Source organism: Argentina silus, assembly GCF_951799395.1.
Source record: "Argentina silus genome assembly, chromosome: 10".
NCBI lineage: Eukaryota > Metazoa > Chordata > Actinopteri > Argentiniformes > Argentinidae > Argentina > Argentina silus.
Window position 1 is genome coordinate 11,815,074 of NC_139664.1, and position 15,165 is coordinate 11,830,238.

Genomic DNA, 15,165 nt, shown 5'->3' on the forward strand with positions numbered 1-15,165 from the left:
AATGTTACATTGTAAATGTGAGAATGTTCATTAGCCTCAGATAAATTGAGACACAGTCTATCTGGAGTAATTAATCAAATGCTGTCAAAGCAGTGCAGTCATTTACATCTCAGTGCATAGTCTATGTCCAATGAAACATGCAGTCTGTGTGTGTGTGTGTGTGTGTGTGTGTGTGTGTGTGTGTGTGTGTGTGTGTGTGTGTTCCCACTCAGGGCAGACAAACTGAGTCACCTGCACCATCTGGAGAAGTAGTCATGAGTCTGAGCATGTTGGGGCTCCGAGGGGGGCCTCAAAAACACCCCGCCTTCCTAGCGTCAGTCATGCCCAGATTACACACACATGAATGTGTGTGGTCATTTGTCATGTTAATCACTGTTTTCATCTCACACCTGATTTCCTCCTGAAAAGTCCTATGTAAAGAATCTCACAGAGCAGATTCTCTAATTGCTTTGTTTCCATTGATGTTACCTTGCACTGCCCACATACAGTTGATACCCATGTACTGTAAAGCAAAGCAAAAAAAGACTGTACAACTCAGAATAATCTACAGCATGATTTTTATTGTACCTTATAACAATGTTTTTGAGAAACGCGGAGAAACTCGAGTTGTAGTAAACAGTCTGAAAAACGCTTGATGCTGTATTTAAAACTTTTATTGGATTATGTCATATTGTGTCTATTAGATATATTACGGTTAAGATGGCCGACTTTGCTCTTTTTTTTACACTTTTTTGCACATGCAAATTAGAGCCCTTTGTGTAAGAATCCATTCACGATTCAGGGATATATCAGCACATTTACCCTCTGATTCCAACACAGATAGACCATAGTGTTTGACTGAGGGGAACTGGATAATCAAAAAGAGGCATTTGAAAGACAAAAGACAAAACTCAAATCTGGACAATCAAAGACTGGTGATGAAATAATTGTCGATAGCTAAAGGAATGCTTACCACTACATTTTATATTTACATTTATGACATTTAGCAGACGCTTTTATCCAAAGCGACTTACAACAAATACATTTGTTTAAGTAAGTGAATCGTCTATCCATCAGTCATCATAAGAAAAAGTAATCTATGGTAGGACCAGGGGCTATTGGCAGTCACAATGGGACGTCCCAGTATCACTACAAATGTGTGTATAGTAGAGGTTCAACTTGAATTCCAAATGTACTTCATTGTAAACAATGGCTCACACAGAGTGTATCCAATTACTGGTGGTGAATAAAGGACCAAACTGTGTGTTCAACATTCTAGACAATGGAAGCCATGAAAATAATTTGATTTCTACTGAATACCTTGAATATGGTTGAGGAGCAGCGACATCACATCCAATTGTGCTGCTGTTATTTAGGCGGTTGTGCTTCAACAGTGTCCTCAGTCTGTCTTTATTACCTATAAAATGCCCATCTCTTGTTCCCCTTGATGTGATGATGTGTTCTCATAAGATAGTCATCAAAGAGCAAGTCCACACTGATAAGCTATCCAGTCCACCCCACTATCAATCTCAGGCAGGGGTTATCTGTATTAGGGCCCACAGCCTCCTCATTCTTCTCCATCTGATGTCTGAATCTTGACATTGATAGACTCTATCACCCATTTAGTGGGTAATGAGATTGTTTTCCCCCCACAAAGCTTCAATGCACCGGAGAGACAAGCGGACATACCCACTGAGTAGGGGCTCTTAAAAAACAGGAGCTCACACTACCTCTGCGGCTGAATAGCACTGTTCTGTTAGATGGGGCTCCTAAATCATTTGCCCACAGAACATTTTATAGAGGATAATTAAAAATGGTGTGCAAAAAATGTGGGCGAGAGCTGAGCACAGATTTGGGGTGGAAAGGGAGCACTAATAGAATTCCACATGGTGCCGTCCTCCTCAGGTGCTGAGAGATGCAATAAGGCTGCAGGAAAGGACAGGCTAATTGAAAAGAGACCAGTGGAGCAGTGACAGATTCTAGTCTTCTACTCTACCTCACCACTGGCCATGCAGCAATTTATCCCACCAGTATGTGTGTGAGTTTGCTGTGAAATAATATGAGCAGTATAATGCGCATTTGCACACAGCAAAAGAAAACAAACACAGAGACACACTTATGGACACTGAGACACACACACACACACACACACACACACACACACACACACACACACACACACACACACACTCACACACACACACACACTGAGACACACACACACTGAAAGACTGAAAGACACACACACACTGAGAGAGAGAGACACACATATACACACACACACACACACACACACACACACACACAACACACACACAGACGCACACACACACACACACACACACACACACACACACACACACACAAATCTATAGATATCATTCAATAATAAAGTGATATGGCTGGTAGCTATACTATGAATCTTTTACAGCAGTTGTTTGCTCCTCTTTGGGGGTTGAAACCTGATTGTTACATTTAGCGGGTGCATCTGCATGTGAATGCGGTGGAAGGGCATTGTTCTCAGTGAAAGGACATCCCCTAACACGTCCCCCACAGCCCAACAGGCAGCCAGCAGCACACTGTGTGGGGCTAAAACAGGCTCTGCGTATGCATGCTGGAGAATAGGGCTATGGTGCTGCTTTCTCCTCCATTATACAAATGCTAATCTGACCAATTCCCCTGGCCGCACGTTCTTTGTGAACAGGGTTAGAGTTCCCTGCTAAACGTGTGTATTCTCAGTTTAACATTGGCCTTTCTTTCATCTTTATTTCATTATGTATTTGTCATTTGACCTTATTGTCTCGGATGTCTTTATTTCTTAATTCCAGTTATTGACAATGGTAAAGGTAATTCACACATTTAAACAGTTTTCTAATCGGATTTGAATGGTCTGAGATAAAGTGCAAAGGAAAGGTAATATTTAACAGTGAAACAGTCTGCCTCACACTAAAGGCTGTAAATTCATATCTACCAAACTTGGCAAAGTGCAACAGTAACTGCTGCAATCAGTGGTGTATTGTAGTGTGACTGTCATTAGAATGCAAGTAGAGTAGGCTAGGTCTGTGGGATTTGTTAAGTAAAGACTACTGAGGATGATCCTCTGATGAGTCCTGATGCTCTTGGTGGGAATCAGACGTGTCCAAGGTGAAAAGATCCACACCAACAAGCCCTCAATTAGAGAACTATTTCAAACAAAGTGTCCAATTACCAAGACTCGGGCAGCTGACTCTTCACACATGGGGAAGCATATGCTGGCACTGCACAGCCTCCCCTTCCTCCTTCTTCCTTCCTCTTCTCTCAGGGACACCAAGTGAAACGAAAAGAGAGAGAGAGAGAGAGAGCGATGGGGGGGAGGGGGGGAGGGGGGGAGAAGGAGATACAGTGAGTGAAGGAGAATAGACAAAAATCAAACAACATTTGCATAATGTGGCTTTTGTCCCCATTTCAGCCTCTTTAACTTTCACATCTAATTAGCTCCCAGACTGCTGGGCTGAGATAACGGGAGTCCAGTAAATCTGGGGATTGAGCACCCAGTCTGGTCACGGCCTCCTCTGGGAGCGGTTATGACAAATAAGATTAATGTTGTCCCCAGTCCCCAGGCTCCTGCTGATCACACCGATAGGTGATTTTCTCAGGAGAGGCCAAGCGAGCGCAGAGCGCAGGCAGCCAGCAGAGGACCCTGCTGGACTGGACACATGGGCAGCGCTGTGAGCCAACTGGGCCCTCTGGTCACTGGGGAGCTCCAGACAGGAAGGCCAAATGGTCAAGGCTGAGGTCAAGGGGTCAGCAGACTCCCTTTCTACGCTTCCTTACTGAGGGGACATTAATAATGAGTTAATGGTTACAAGATAACACCTCTATCCATGTATCCATTTTACTGTTGATACTGATACACTTTGTCATTTACAGTGTCTTTAGTTAAGGGTTCAATCAAATTCACCTCAAAATTGACATTCATCTTATAGAGGTCCTTTGCATTTTGCATTCTTAAAATGTGGGAAGGCCTTTTTTAAAACATTGGCTACATTGGTAGCAGCTGCATAGGAACAAATAAATTCAGTAAAATGTCTACTTGATCAAATACTGTATGTTTCTATCACACTTCATCAAACATGGAGCCAGTATAATCTCCTCCACATTAGTGCAGCTCATACCGCTCTCATTTGATAGATGTTACTCACTCTTGTTCTCTATCCAGTAATAACATATCATGGATGTTTAAAGTGCAAAATAGAGCATTTAGACAATGATTACACATCTATCATTTTTACTACACTCCCTGTACGCTTATGCCATATCACAGCAACAGCCAATTCAAGAACTCCAGGTTCCTGTATTCTCTACAAATTATAGCTTTCAAACCCCTCCAGCAATACAGCAATTTCTCTAGCCCTTCTCATGGGCTTTGAGAATCGCAGAGCTGTGATAATCTCATAAACAAAACAATAGACATGGCGATTTATTACAACTTGGAAGGTAGAAAATATATTTTCATTCCGAAATACTCAGGTGCCAGTCACAAGTGGATTTATCCCCACCTAATGTATCAAAGCACAAACCTCATGGAGTTTGTCCACCAGCACTGCAGAAATACACACTATTTTAGTTCATCAGTGCACAGAGATGGCCTTATACAGTAGGGCACAACTGTTCTTAATGTTGCGTAACATTACAAATCATAGATCGAGACAGATATTACAACTCCTCTCAAAGCCGTGCCATAAAAATAGTTGCTAGACTTGCAAATCCAACCAAAGTTAGGGCTTGGATATGCAGCTGTCTTTACAATATGAAACAGTTATCTAAGATGCAATTACAAGATGCCATATGGGAGGTTCATATGGGAGGTTCACGATCATTATAATCTTACAGTGAAAGAGCGGTAAATTATGAAAAGTGCCAGGGGCAAAGTTTCACATAGACATGATATGGCAATAATATGAATCAAACCAACATGTAACCCTTGACATCTTTAACAGCTACAATCTCCCTCACTATCTCTCCTGCTAATACCACTGTCTCTGCAATAACAACAGCAATAACAGCACTGTAATGGCTATGACTGCAGTGTTGAAATCTACAGTGCATTAGTGACACTCAACACTAATGTACTTCACAGAGACAACGTCAAGATTCTACCGGTTGGTACTTGAACATAGATGCCTTAGGGCAAACAACATACAACAATGTACAGTCGGTCTGTGTGCTTGTGCGTGTATGTATGTGTGTGTATGTATGTGTGTGTGTGTGTGTGTGTGTGTGTGTGTGTGTGTGTGTGTGGTGTGTGTGTGTGTGTGTGTGTGTGTGTGTGTGTGTGTGTGTGTGTGTGTGTGTGTGTGTGTGTGTGTGTGTGTGGTGTGTGTGTGTGCACACTGCATACAATGTCCTACAGAATGTATCCATTCAGATGCTTGTGGATGCCCTTTCAGTTGAATACAGGTCTGTCCAGCCAGCCAATCTAAAAACCAATACAACTCTGAATGGGGAATATAATCCTCCAAATTATGTAAGGCAGACCCCAATGCCAGGGTCTGGAGAGAGGGAGGAGGGAGATGGCAATGACCCAGGATGGTGAGAAGCTAGCCAGTGCGATTCCTGGCTGGGCCGGCTGACCTGGGCCATTTGGCTCTTTGAGCTCTCAACAGCAGCTCAGGAGACAAATGGAAGGCTCTGTAGAACAAAGCAGATAATAATGATATCACCCAGAATGGGCACATACTGCTCTCTCTTGGCTCCGCACAGTGCAGGGCTGAGAAATATGTATTCCTTTATCACATGTGACACATCAGTGTTTGGCTGTCTGTTGAAGGTAATGATTTTTGTTCCTCTTTTCCCCTTAAAAAGGATAAAAATTATATTTATTAGCGGGTCATATATTAGACTGTCACATAGCAATTCAAGTGTCTATATAAACGCAATCCTTCTGATTCACACAATTACCTAGGAGTGTGTTCAGATGATCTGTTCTCATAAGAGTGAAGCCACAGCAGAGTAACAGATGGTACCAGACCACGCTTTACTGTAAGAGCAAAAGCTCCAGGCATGTTCCCCACAGTCTTCCCTGACACAGCATGCTCCTGCCTGGGATTGTTCAGCTCTGGAGACACTGGGGTGGGTCTTCTAATTAACCAGGATCTTAAGCATCGCTGTGCTCAGTTTGCTTATCAAAAATCATCAATGATCACATTCAACGGAGAGCAGCGTAGTGTAGGCCTACTCCATCTTCCCAGTGTGCCCTAAGTGTCCCCCGCTTTTGTCAAATCTGGGACATTTTATCCACCAGTTTGCTAATGCAGTCTGCATTATATTTCACTTGGAGTCATCAGAAAAAGAAGGGGGGGGGGGTGGGGAGATTTTCCCTCCTAGCCCAGCACTTCTGTCTGTATGTATATGCTGAGGTGCTTGATGAGAAGAGAGCTCAGCAATATTTTGTGTTATTGCGACAGCCGGCTGAGGGACAATGCACAGCATTCTCCTTCATCTTTGAGTAATGCCGTCTGTTGCTTCCTTACATGGGGAGGGGGCTGAGAAAAGCTTATTTCAACAGTATATCCCATCAATTAAAGCAACGCCCCACCATATTGTACAGTAGCCTTTTGTCTAGTGTTTTCTGTCTAGGCTGTCCTATAGGGTCTTTTCAGTCAGTGATGTAATTTACTTTGTGATTGGCTTTGTGATTCAGTGCACATGGAGCTGTACTCTGTAAAACTCCTTTAATCAAACTTCTTTAAGAGAAGAGAAAGGCTTAAGACCACTTTATCTGCACAACTTGTCGTGTTTCCTGATAAGAGGATTTCGGTGGGTTAAACTGTGTGAGAACAATTATCTGCAATGGATCTAAGGCTGGGATTTCCCTGAGAAGTTATTTTTTACTTCCCTTTACACTTACACAGTAGCAACTGCTGATAAGTGTAAATTATCTGGAAAAAAAGCAATAATGCCAAAACATTTAGACAGCAGGATGCAGATAAAGTCACGAAAACTCATACATATAAATCTTTAAGACGCGAGTAATACTTTGCATACTTTCTGGGTTACTTGTTTAACATACTTTGTGTGGCGTAGTGTGACCATTCAAACTCACATGTTGGTATTGGACAGACTTTTAGTAAACATCAGAGACTCTTCAAGATGCTCAGCACACCTTTTTTTTCCCCTTTGTGCAGCAGTCCTCTCCCACTCCATCTCTCCTCTCCTCCACAGCGGCCTCTGTTCCCCCTCTCTGACAGTCTCCATCTGCTTGCAGGCAGTGTGCTGGGGGAGCAGCAGCTGCAGTGCCTGCCTGCCTAGCCCCTCTCCTGCCTCCTGCCACCACCACACACAAGCACCAGCTGGGAACCAGCTCCAGAGTGGGCAGCGCCACCTCCATAGCTAGGCCCGCCACGCTCTCATGTTAGCAGACTTTACGTGAACCAAAGCAAACATTTTGTCTATGAAGAACGTTCCCTCAGATTTCCGAGGGATCAAATGAGCTTACGAGAGGTGGGCGGTGTAAGTTTGAGCACACAAGTCACCAGTTGTATTGTGTATAGATCTGAACTTTGTACAGCAAGAGGATTCCGAAATGTTGTGTTAATTATGTGTGGAATTGCAGTATAAGGTGAGCTTCAAAGTGCATGTCTTGCGTGAAATATGCACATGGACCTAATAGCCTACAGGTATTGATGTCTTCAGTACAGCTGGTGAATGTATTCTTTAATTGGACATCCTTGAGCCTGTCTCAAGGTAATTGCTCATATGTTTCTTTTTGATTAGGGAACCAGATGTCGAACAATAATAAGAGCACACATCAGTCTTCTGCACCTCTCCATTCTGCCAATATACAAGTTTTGACAAACACAGGGTGCAACCTTTGGTGCATAGCACATAGGTACGAAAATGGATATGGATTCACATAAATCTCCAATGGAGGGCTAAGGAGACTGACCTTCAAGTACCAAATATGATTGGTCTAAAGAGTGCAATGTAAGCTACAGTAGTTATTTGCAAACCTCAACCAAGACTACTTTTGTGTTATTGGTTAGTGGTGCTGCGTTGCGTCACAGGTCGAAGGGGACATCAACATAAAGGTTGATCATAAAGTATAATGACTATAGCAGAATGACATGAGATGAAGCTATTAGTTGTAAATTCGTTGATTTCAGACCAAAAGACTATTGGCTGTAGGCTAGGCCACATATTAATTATGAGGTGGATAGGAGTTAAATCTCTTCATAAATTCCTTGTCATCAACATTTGCAGAAGAATATGCATTTCAAAGTGTCAAAATGGGAGAGAAAAAAAAACTCGATTCAAAACCGTGAGAAAGTACAATACAAAATCCATGCGTTACATGCGCATGGTGAGACACTGTTGTAGTTGCAATTGATACAGGCGAGTTGAAATATAACAATAATTTCCATTCTTATCTCCGAAGAACATGGCGGTGCGCTCCTTACAAAAAAATGAGACGGGGAGATGAGTAACAGCATCAATAAATCATCCCAGCCCAATGTTGTTCCCGAGAGATTTCTGATGGATTAAATTAAGCACTTCCATTTCCATCTCCCACCTGATCGCAGCCCCGTATAAATCCCAACAGCTGATCAACAGTCTCCAGACACCCAAGAACACAGGCTGCAGCAACAGTGAGAGCGAAAGTGGAGCGGTCCAACGGGCATCGTTTTCTTTTTCTAAATGTAAATAACAAACGGAATTATATAATTGGAAAGTAATTAGCCTAGATAACGCTGACAAGTGCCCAGTTTTTGCAGGACTTACACTTCTAGAGAGCAGCATCTTTTTGTATCCTTTTCTTTGGCACGCCGGAGAAAGAGAAGCACACTGCAGGGTGCTTTCCGCTCCTCCGTCTTGCGCGAGCCTGTGAGAGGGAGCTATCCAGTGCTGAAGTTGCATTTCTCCCTTCGCAAGACGCGGTGTTGCAGACCAGCAAAACCTAAGCAATACGGGTGAAGGTTTTTAACGGATACTCCGCGCAGGTATCCAAAGCTCAGCTTTAAAATCATCTACATTGGTTTTGCATGAGGAGAAGGCTCAGAACTGGACGGTTTGTTAGTGCAGCACCAAAAAACATGCCAAGGTCTTTCCTGGTTAAAAAGGTGAAGCTTGATGATTTTTCATCTACTGAGCTTCTTGAGAGTTCTTATGGAGGATCCAGGACCGATCTCAGTCTACGGATTCACGACAAAGGTAAATAGAATTCAGAAGGACGATTATATTATCCTCGCTCAATAAGCATGCGTGCCTTTTTGCCATGTTTGCACGTTTTTTTGCGTTGCCCTGATGACTTAGGCTATAATAAGATGTAGGTACCCAGTGTTGTATTGTTTTGACATACACATGCCATATACCACATTCATAACTAATGCTAGTCTATATTGTGAAACAATGCGATATCTACATACCGCACCTACAGTATGCTGACATAGCGCACTCGGAGCATGGGGAATGGTGCCTCTAATGCTGATGCAAAACTTCTCCACAACCTACAAGTGTGCATCATATTTCTGCACAGATGTATTATTCTTTTTCATTGCAAATCAGATTAGATTGCCCTAAATATCACTTAATGTCTTTGAGCATCGTTGCACATGCACCCCTTACATTGTATAATCACATTATGTAAGCATGTTTTCATTCAAGAAGGCTGAATTATGTAGGTTATTTGATGTAAACTATCCATGGCTTGAGACGGAGGGTAGCCTAAATGAGTTAATGTTTTTTGTGGTTTCTAGACAAGTCTAGTAAACTGCATCGAACCCACAGGCTTTACTGGTGGCTCGTAGTCTGTAATTCAAGTGGTAAAGTGCCAGATATAGCTTGTTGCGTCTATTAAGCAGATTGTTCTCACTTGAATCCCCACGCGAGTATGAATAATTTAATAAAGATCTTGTTCTTTTAACACTAGGATACATTAGTGACTACATCAACCCGTCTGTATACGATGGAGAAAGCGACAGTGCCATCAAAGTGCCCTCCCCTGAACCCATCTACGATGGCATCCACAGTGACTACGGAGCGCCAGACTCTGACCAGCCCGACAGCCCGCAGTCGGAGATCACCTCTGGGTACATCAACGGAGACACCGCCGTGAGCGAAGGGTACACAGTCGATGCTTTTTTTATTACGGACGGAAGGTCAAGAAGGAAAGTAATCAGCAGTCCCGGGCGCATACAACGTCACACATGCAACGAATGTGGGAAAACCTACGCCACGTCTTCCAACCTGAGCAGGCATAAGCAGACCCACCGGAGCCTGGACAGCAAGATGGCCAAGAAGTGCACTACGTGTGGGAAGGTGTACGTGTCCATGCCAGCCATGGCCATGCACCTGCTGACGCACGACCTCAAGCACAAGTGTGACATCTGTGGCAAAGCTTTCAGCAGACCTTGGCTACTGCAGGGCCACATGAGGTCACACACGGGCGAGAAGCCCTTTGGATGTGCACACTGCGGAAAAGCGTTCGCAGACCGCTCCAACCTGCGCGCACATATGCAGACTCATTCCGCATTCAAGCACTTCAAATGCAAACGATGCAACAAGACCTTCGCTCTCAAGTCCTACCTGAATAAGCACTACGAGTCGGCATGCTTCAAAGGCGCTTTCTCGCCCTTGAGTCCTCTCGAGGCATGACCTCTGTATTAAACTGCAGACAAAACATTATATTTTTGGCTGAAAACCCCCCACCCCCTCTAATAATCCACCCCAACTTCCAGTGGAACCCCAATGATAGCACAATTTTCTCTATTCTCCCTGAAATTCAACTGAAGGAATTACTGGTCCTAGCATGCACTTATGAACTTCTCTTCCTCCTACATGGATAAAAAAATAAACCATTCTTCCACGTCTAAACATGAAATCATATATTTTGAAACTTGATGAAGATGACAATATTGGATTGCTCCAAACAAAAGTCAAACGTTTAAATTTTGGGATAATAATGTACTGCTGCAACTGAACATACACTCCATTGAGGTAAATTTACTTATTTATTTTTTATTTGTATTTATTTATTTATTTATCTATTCATTTATTTATTTATTTATTTATTTGTACTGTATGTAGCCTATGTCTATGACTTATTTTGATGTTACTTGTTACTTGATTTCACTACCCATTCTTTGCACTTTAGTTTCTGAATTTGCCAACCTCTTGTCATGGCAGGCCAAAGCATTTGTCACTTTTTGAGTACTATTTCCGTATTCTTATGTTACCTTTGGAATCATTGCATGCAAAAAGGAAATCTATGCCAATATCACAAAGCTTATGATTTTGCCAAAATCTAGATAGTATCTGTGGGCAATATTTCTCTTGGGGCCTCATGAGGAATTATAAAGCAATAATCACTTAATGCATGGTATTTTTGAAAAGTTATGAAGTATTACCTAGCCTACTGTATAGTAGTTTTTAAAATCAGGTATGTTTTACTCCAGTACGCATATAGTCATCATACAAAAAAAAGACATCAGGGAAAATGCCAATGTAGTGTTAGTGAAACAACAAAAAAAACTATAAAATCCTCTTTTCCTCTATTGTTATGCACTGCCTGCCTCTAATTTACTGTAGTGTTAGGATGTAGGCTTGTGGTGCTGAAATTCAGCTCCAAGCGTATCAGAACATTTCTCCAAATCTGCGGAACGCCCATTAAGGTCATGGAGGTAAACACACTGGCATCCTGCCATTGACTTGAAGGATCACTTGGGCAAACTTTGCACTGCATTCAGACTCAGCTTGATGGAGAAGATGCCTTGTTTTAGACTTTTGGGTGTCCCACAGATTTGCATTTAAAGCACTTCATTTTAGACATTTTCACCTTTAAAAAGTAGCACAATTAACCTATAGATTCAGGTAGAAAAGAACAACTTGTATTAGCTTGACCTCTGTTTTGTATTTCAAATAAAGAATGACGTAATCATTTATTGCAAGAGGCTTTGTAAATAATCCTTTGGATTTAACATTTTTACTGCTGTAAAGAATCAAACAACCTAATTTCAGGAGTTTTCTGGAGAGAAAATGCCCTGCAATTTTTGAGCCAGTATTCAAATGATGTAAGCACAAGACACAAGGCATTTTGTCGCACTTCATAATAAAGAATATGTTAACAACGTCTTGTCTGTCAGTCTTTTCTTTTTCTTTTTCATAGTTAAGTTCACTTTCACATAGTTGTTATTTTCCTAAAGGTTGCTTGCAGTGCACTATTCAACTGTATACCATAGACACTGTGTGAGATGAAGTCAACATGCGCAATTGTTATCCTCAAAGTCATGGATGTTATCTACAGTATGAGAGTCTCAATGTCCTATGACAGTTTCATACATAACCTTGCATTGTATCTCCCTTATTGCTGTGCCTGAGAGAGAATACTGTACTTGGGCTCATACTTGGGCAGCTTCTGTAGCACAAGTCAAATGAGGCCATGTAGCCCTTTGAGAGAGCTAAAAGCCATTTAATTCTTCATAGATAACCCTTATCACTTGATTGCTCTCTTGACTGACTGCTTTTAGATTCAGGTCTTTGACCTTAAAATGGATAGACAATTTCCTGGGAAGGAAACTTTTTTAGTGAACTTGCTGACACTTAAGAAAAGGAGACAAGATAACACTTATTTTTGACACTTTGGTTCAAGGTATTCTGTAAACAGATGTGTTGAAGTGATTGATTGAACTCTTGACTTTTGCCAGTAGGTGTGAATGCTAAATAACCTTAAAATGCATGAGAAGCACTTCCTTGACTTGGAAATATTAGCAACTAAGTGAAGCTGCAGGCACTGCTGGTGAACTTAATGCCTTCAGACATAAGTAAACAAGTGTCTGTCTCGTGACCATGGTCATACCGTAGAGCATATGAATGGCAGAAAAAACAATGGAATGGCTACATTTAGGAAAAGCAACATGTACTTATAACACTTGGAGCATACAATAGGGATAAACAATATTCTTTATGTAGCTTGCCTGTATATGTATATGATGTTGCATTTCTGCATGACGTGAGGCATGACATTGATAAAAAACAGTACGCATGTCAACTTGTTGTGTATTGATCTGTCTCCTCTGTATGATGAGGTTAAACTTGTTCCCTTACCTCAACCTGACCTTGTTCATCAACTCTAGCTCCATATTCTGGAAATCCCCACTCCCACTAAGATTAATTTTGCTTGCTCTACGGAGGCCCCCAATGTCATCAATTTAGCGGGAATCATTATCTGCTTTATGAGATGGCCTACGCTGAGGTCTCCTGAGCTCTGGGTAATTGTGCTAGCAGGAGTATATCAGGAGAATCCATTACTTTACAGGAGACAGCTGTACTGGAGCTCTCACACGTTGCTCTGTTTGCTTTTACATCCCCGTCACTGCAGTTTAAGATCAGGCAGTCCCCAGGGCAGCACTTACGTGCTATAGGCCCATGCACACCGCTGTAATGTATACATCTTCATGGCTGCCTTACGGACAGGTACCGAATTTAATTTCCCACCCATTCCATTGAATGTTTTGCTATTAAATGATCTGCAAGCTTGTTAAAGTAGGATAGCAATTGTTGTATCTAATACTGACCGCTGAAAAGAATGAGTGTTATATGATACACATATTATTGCCTTGCAAAGATGAAGGGTAGCTCAGTAATGTCACATTGTCACAGCATCGCTTGTCACAGCCTGTCAATTTGTCGCTATTTGTAGAATTTGTGTCTGGCGTGAAAATCCACAGGTATGACACTTGTTCACAAGTTTACAAAAAAACATGCTTGATTTGCATATTTTCACACATAAAGTATAAAAAGGATCCCATATTGCTCGGTAGAGATATCACATGACAGTCTCTGTAGGCAGCTCCAGTACATCACCAGCTACAAGTTGTAGCAACAGGCTCACAGCGAAAGGTTTTTTATAGCTGTGAAACGTGCCTCTCAGAATGCATTAGAGCTGATTTGTGAGGACATTGTGAAAAGCGTTGCCATCAGACATGGGGTATTCATCTCTTGGCCGAGAGAGATACTGCTTTGCCACCTCATACGGCTGACTAAGAGGCCAGTGGTAAGAAAGGCCTGGTCAGTTACAATCAGGCCCAGGATAGAGTGTATGACGTGCTCCTCTGGCAGAGGTACATTTCTACAGAGCAGCACTGTGAGTGTGGGTGGAAAACAACAGTGGCTTTCACTCATCATAAGCTTGGAATAACAACCACGTGGGCTTGCCAAAAAACATCCACAACAGAAAAATAATGATGGAAATTATTTATCAACCTCTCAATCATTTATAATAAGCTTTATTTGAGTTACTTTTTTTCGACTGAGTGGCGCTGGGCCTCCTCCAGCATGTGCTGTAGCTAGGCAAATATTTTCAGGCGCAGGAGAAATGTTTCAGGGGAGGTGGGGTGGAGGGAAGGAGGGGAAGGAGGGGGAGCGTTGACCCAGATTGGCTGACATGCAGCTGAAGCAGCTTGCAAAGGCAGCACAACCAGTACATTTTTAATAGCAACCACTTGCACATTTGCACTAAAAGGACAGTTGAGCTCTTGTTGCTGTGTTGAACCTTGGGTGTTTAATTATGTGCTCACATATCCAATGGTCTCCTGCTTGTATTATTTCTGGAGATGAGGTTTTATGATGCGTTGTGTGTATTGTGTGTTTCTCCGTGTCAGATTGGTCAGGCTCATCGCGTTGTTTCACACAGTGTTTCCTCTTGATGCCTGTTGCTCTCTGCCCTCTTATGATACAGCCAATTGAAAGTATTTGAAGTATGTTAGGGTGAAAGGACTACAGTTTGCCATGAGTGTAGCGATTTGTATGTAGTATAGCGAGCCACATATCTGTAGAGCTGACTCATAGCTTGGTTTGGAGTGTGGCTGGTGCTTTTGTTTCGACCTCTTCACTCCATTCGGAGGGAATTAAAACATCATGCATATTCAGTGGGAATAAAGAGAAAAGAGGCCCTTCATTTGCCTTTGATCTAAATGAGTGGGTAATGCTAAGCAGATCTTTGGGTGAAACCATTGGAGTTTTCGCCCAAGAGAAGGTCTAATGACTGAGAGCTATTTACATACTGCTGCATTCTACTGCATGATAATGTCTTCAGAATGTCAAATGATCAGCGATTATGCATCACAACTGCAGACAAACTGTATATTGTGGAGAGACGTTTATTCGGTGGGCATTTTCAGTTGTTCATACAGGATATTGGGCACAGCATGC

General features: G+C 42.2%; 1 protein-coding gene across 1 annotated transcript; it reads left to right on the forward strand.

The window, feature by feature from the left end:
* Positions 1-9,050: 9,050 nt before the first annotated feature.
* On the forward strand, positions 9,051-10,611 carry LOC310810525 (transcriptional repressor scratch 1-like; the record flags this gene model as incomplete). Its single annotated transcript, XM_083678317.1, has 2 exons — positions 9,051-9,168; positions 9,887-10,611. 2 exons carry the CDS (start codon positions 9,051-9,053, stop codon positions 10,609-10,611), a joined length of 843 nt encoding a protein of 280 aa, XP_083534443.1.
* Positions 10,612-15,165: the final 4,554 nt, after the last annotated feature.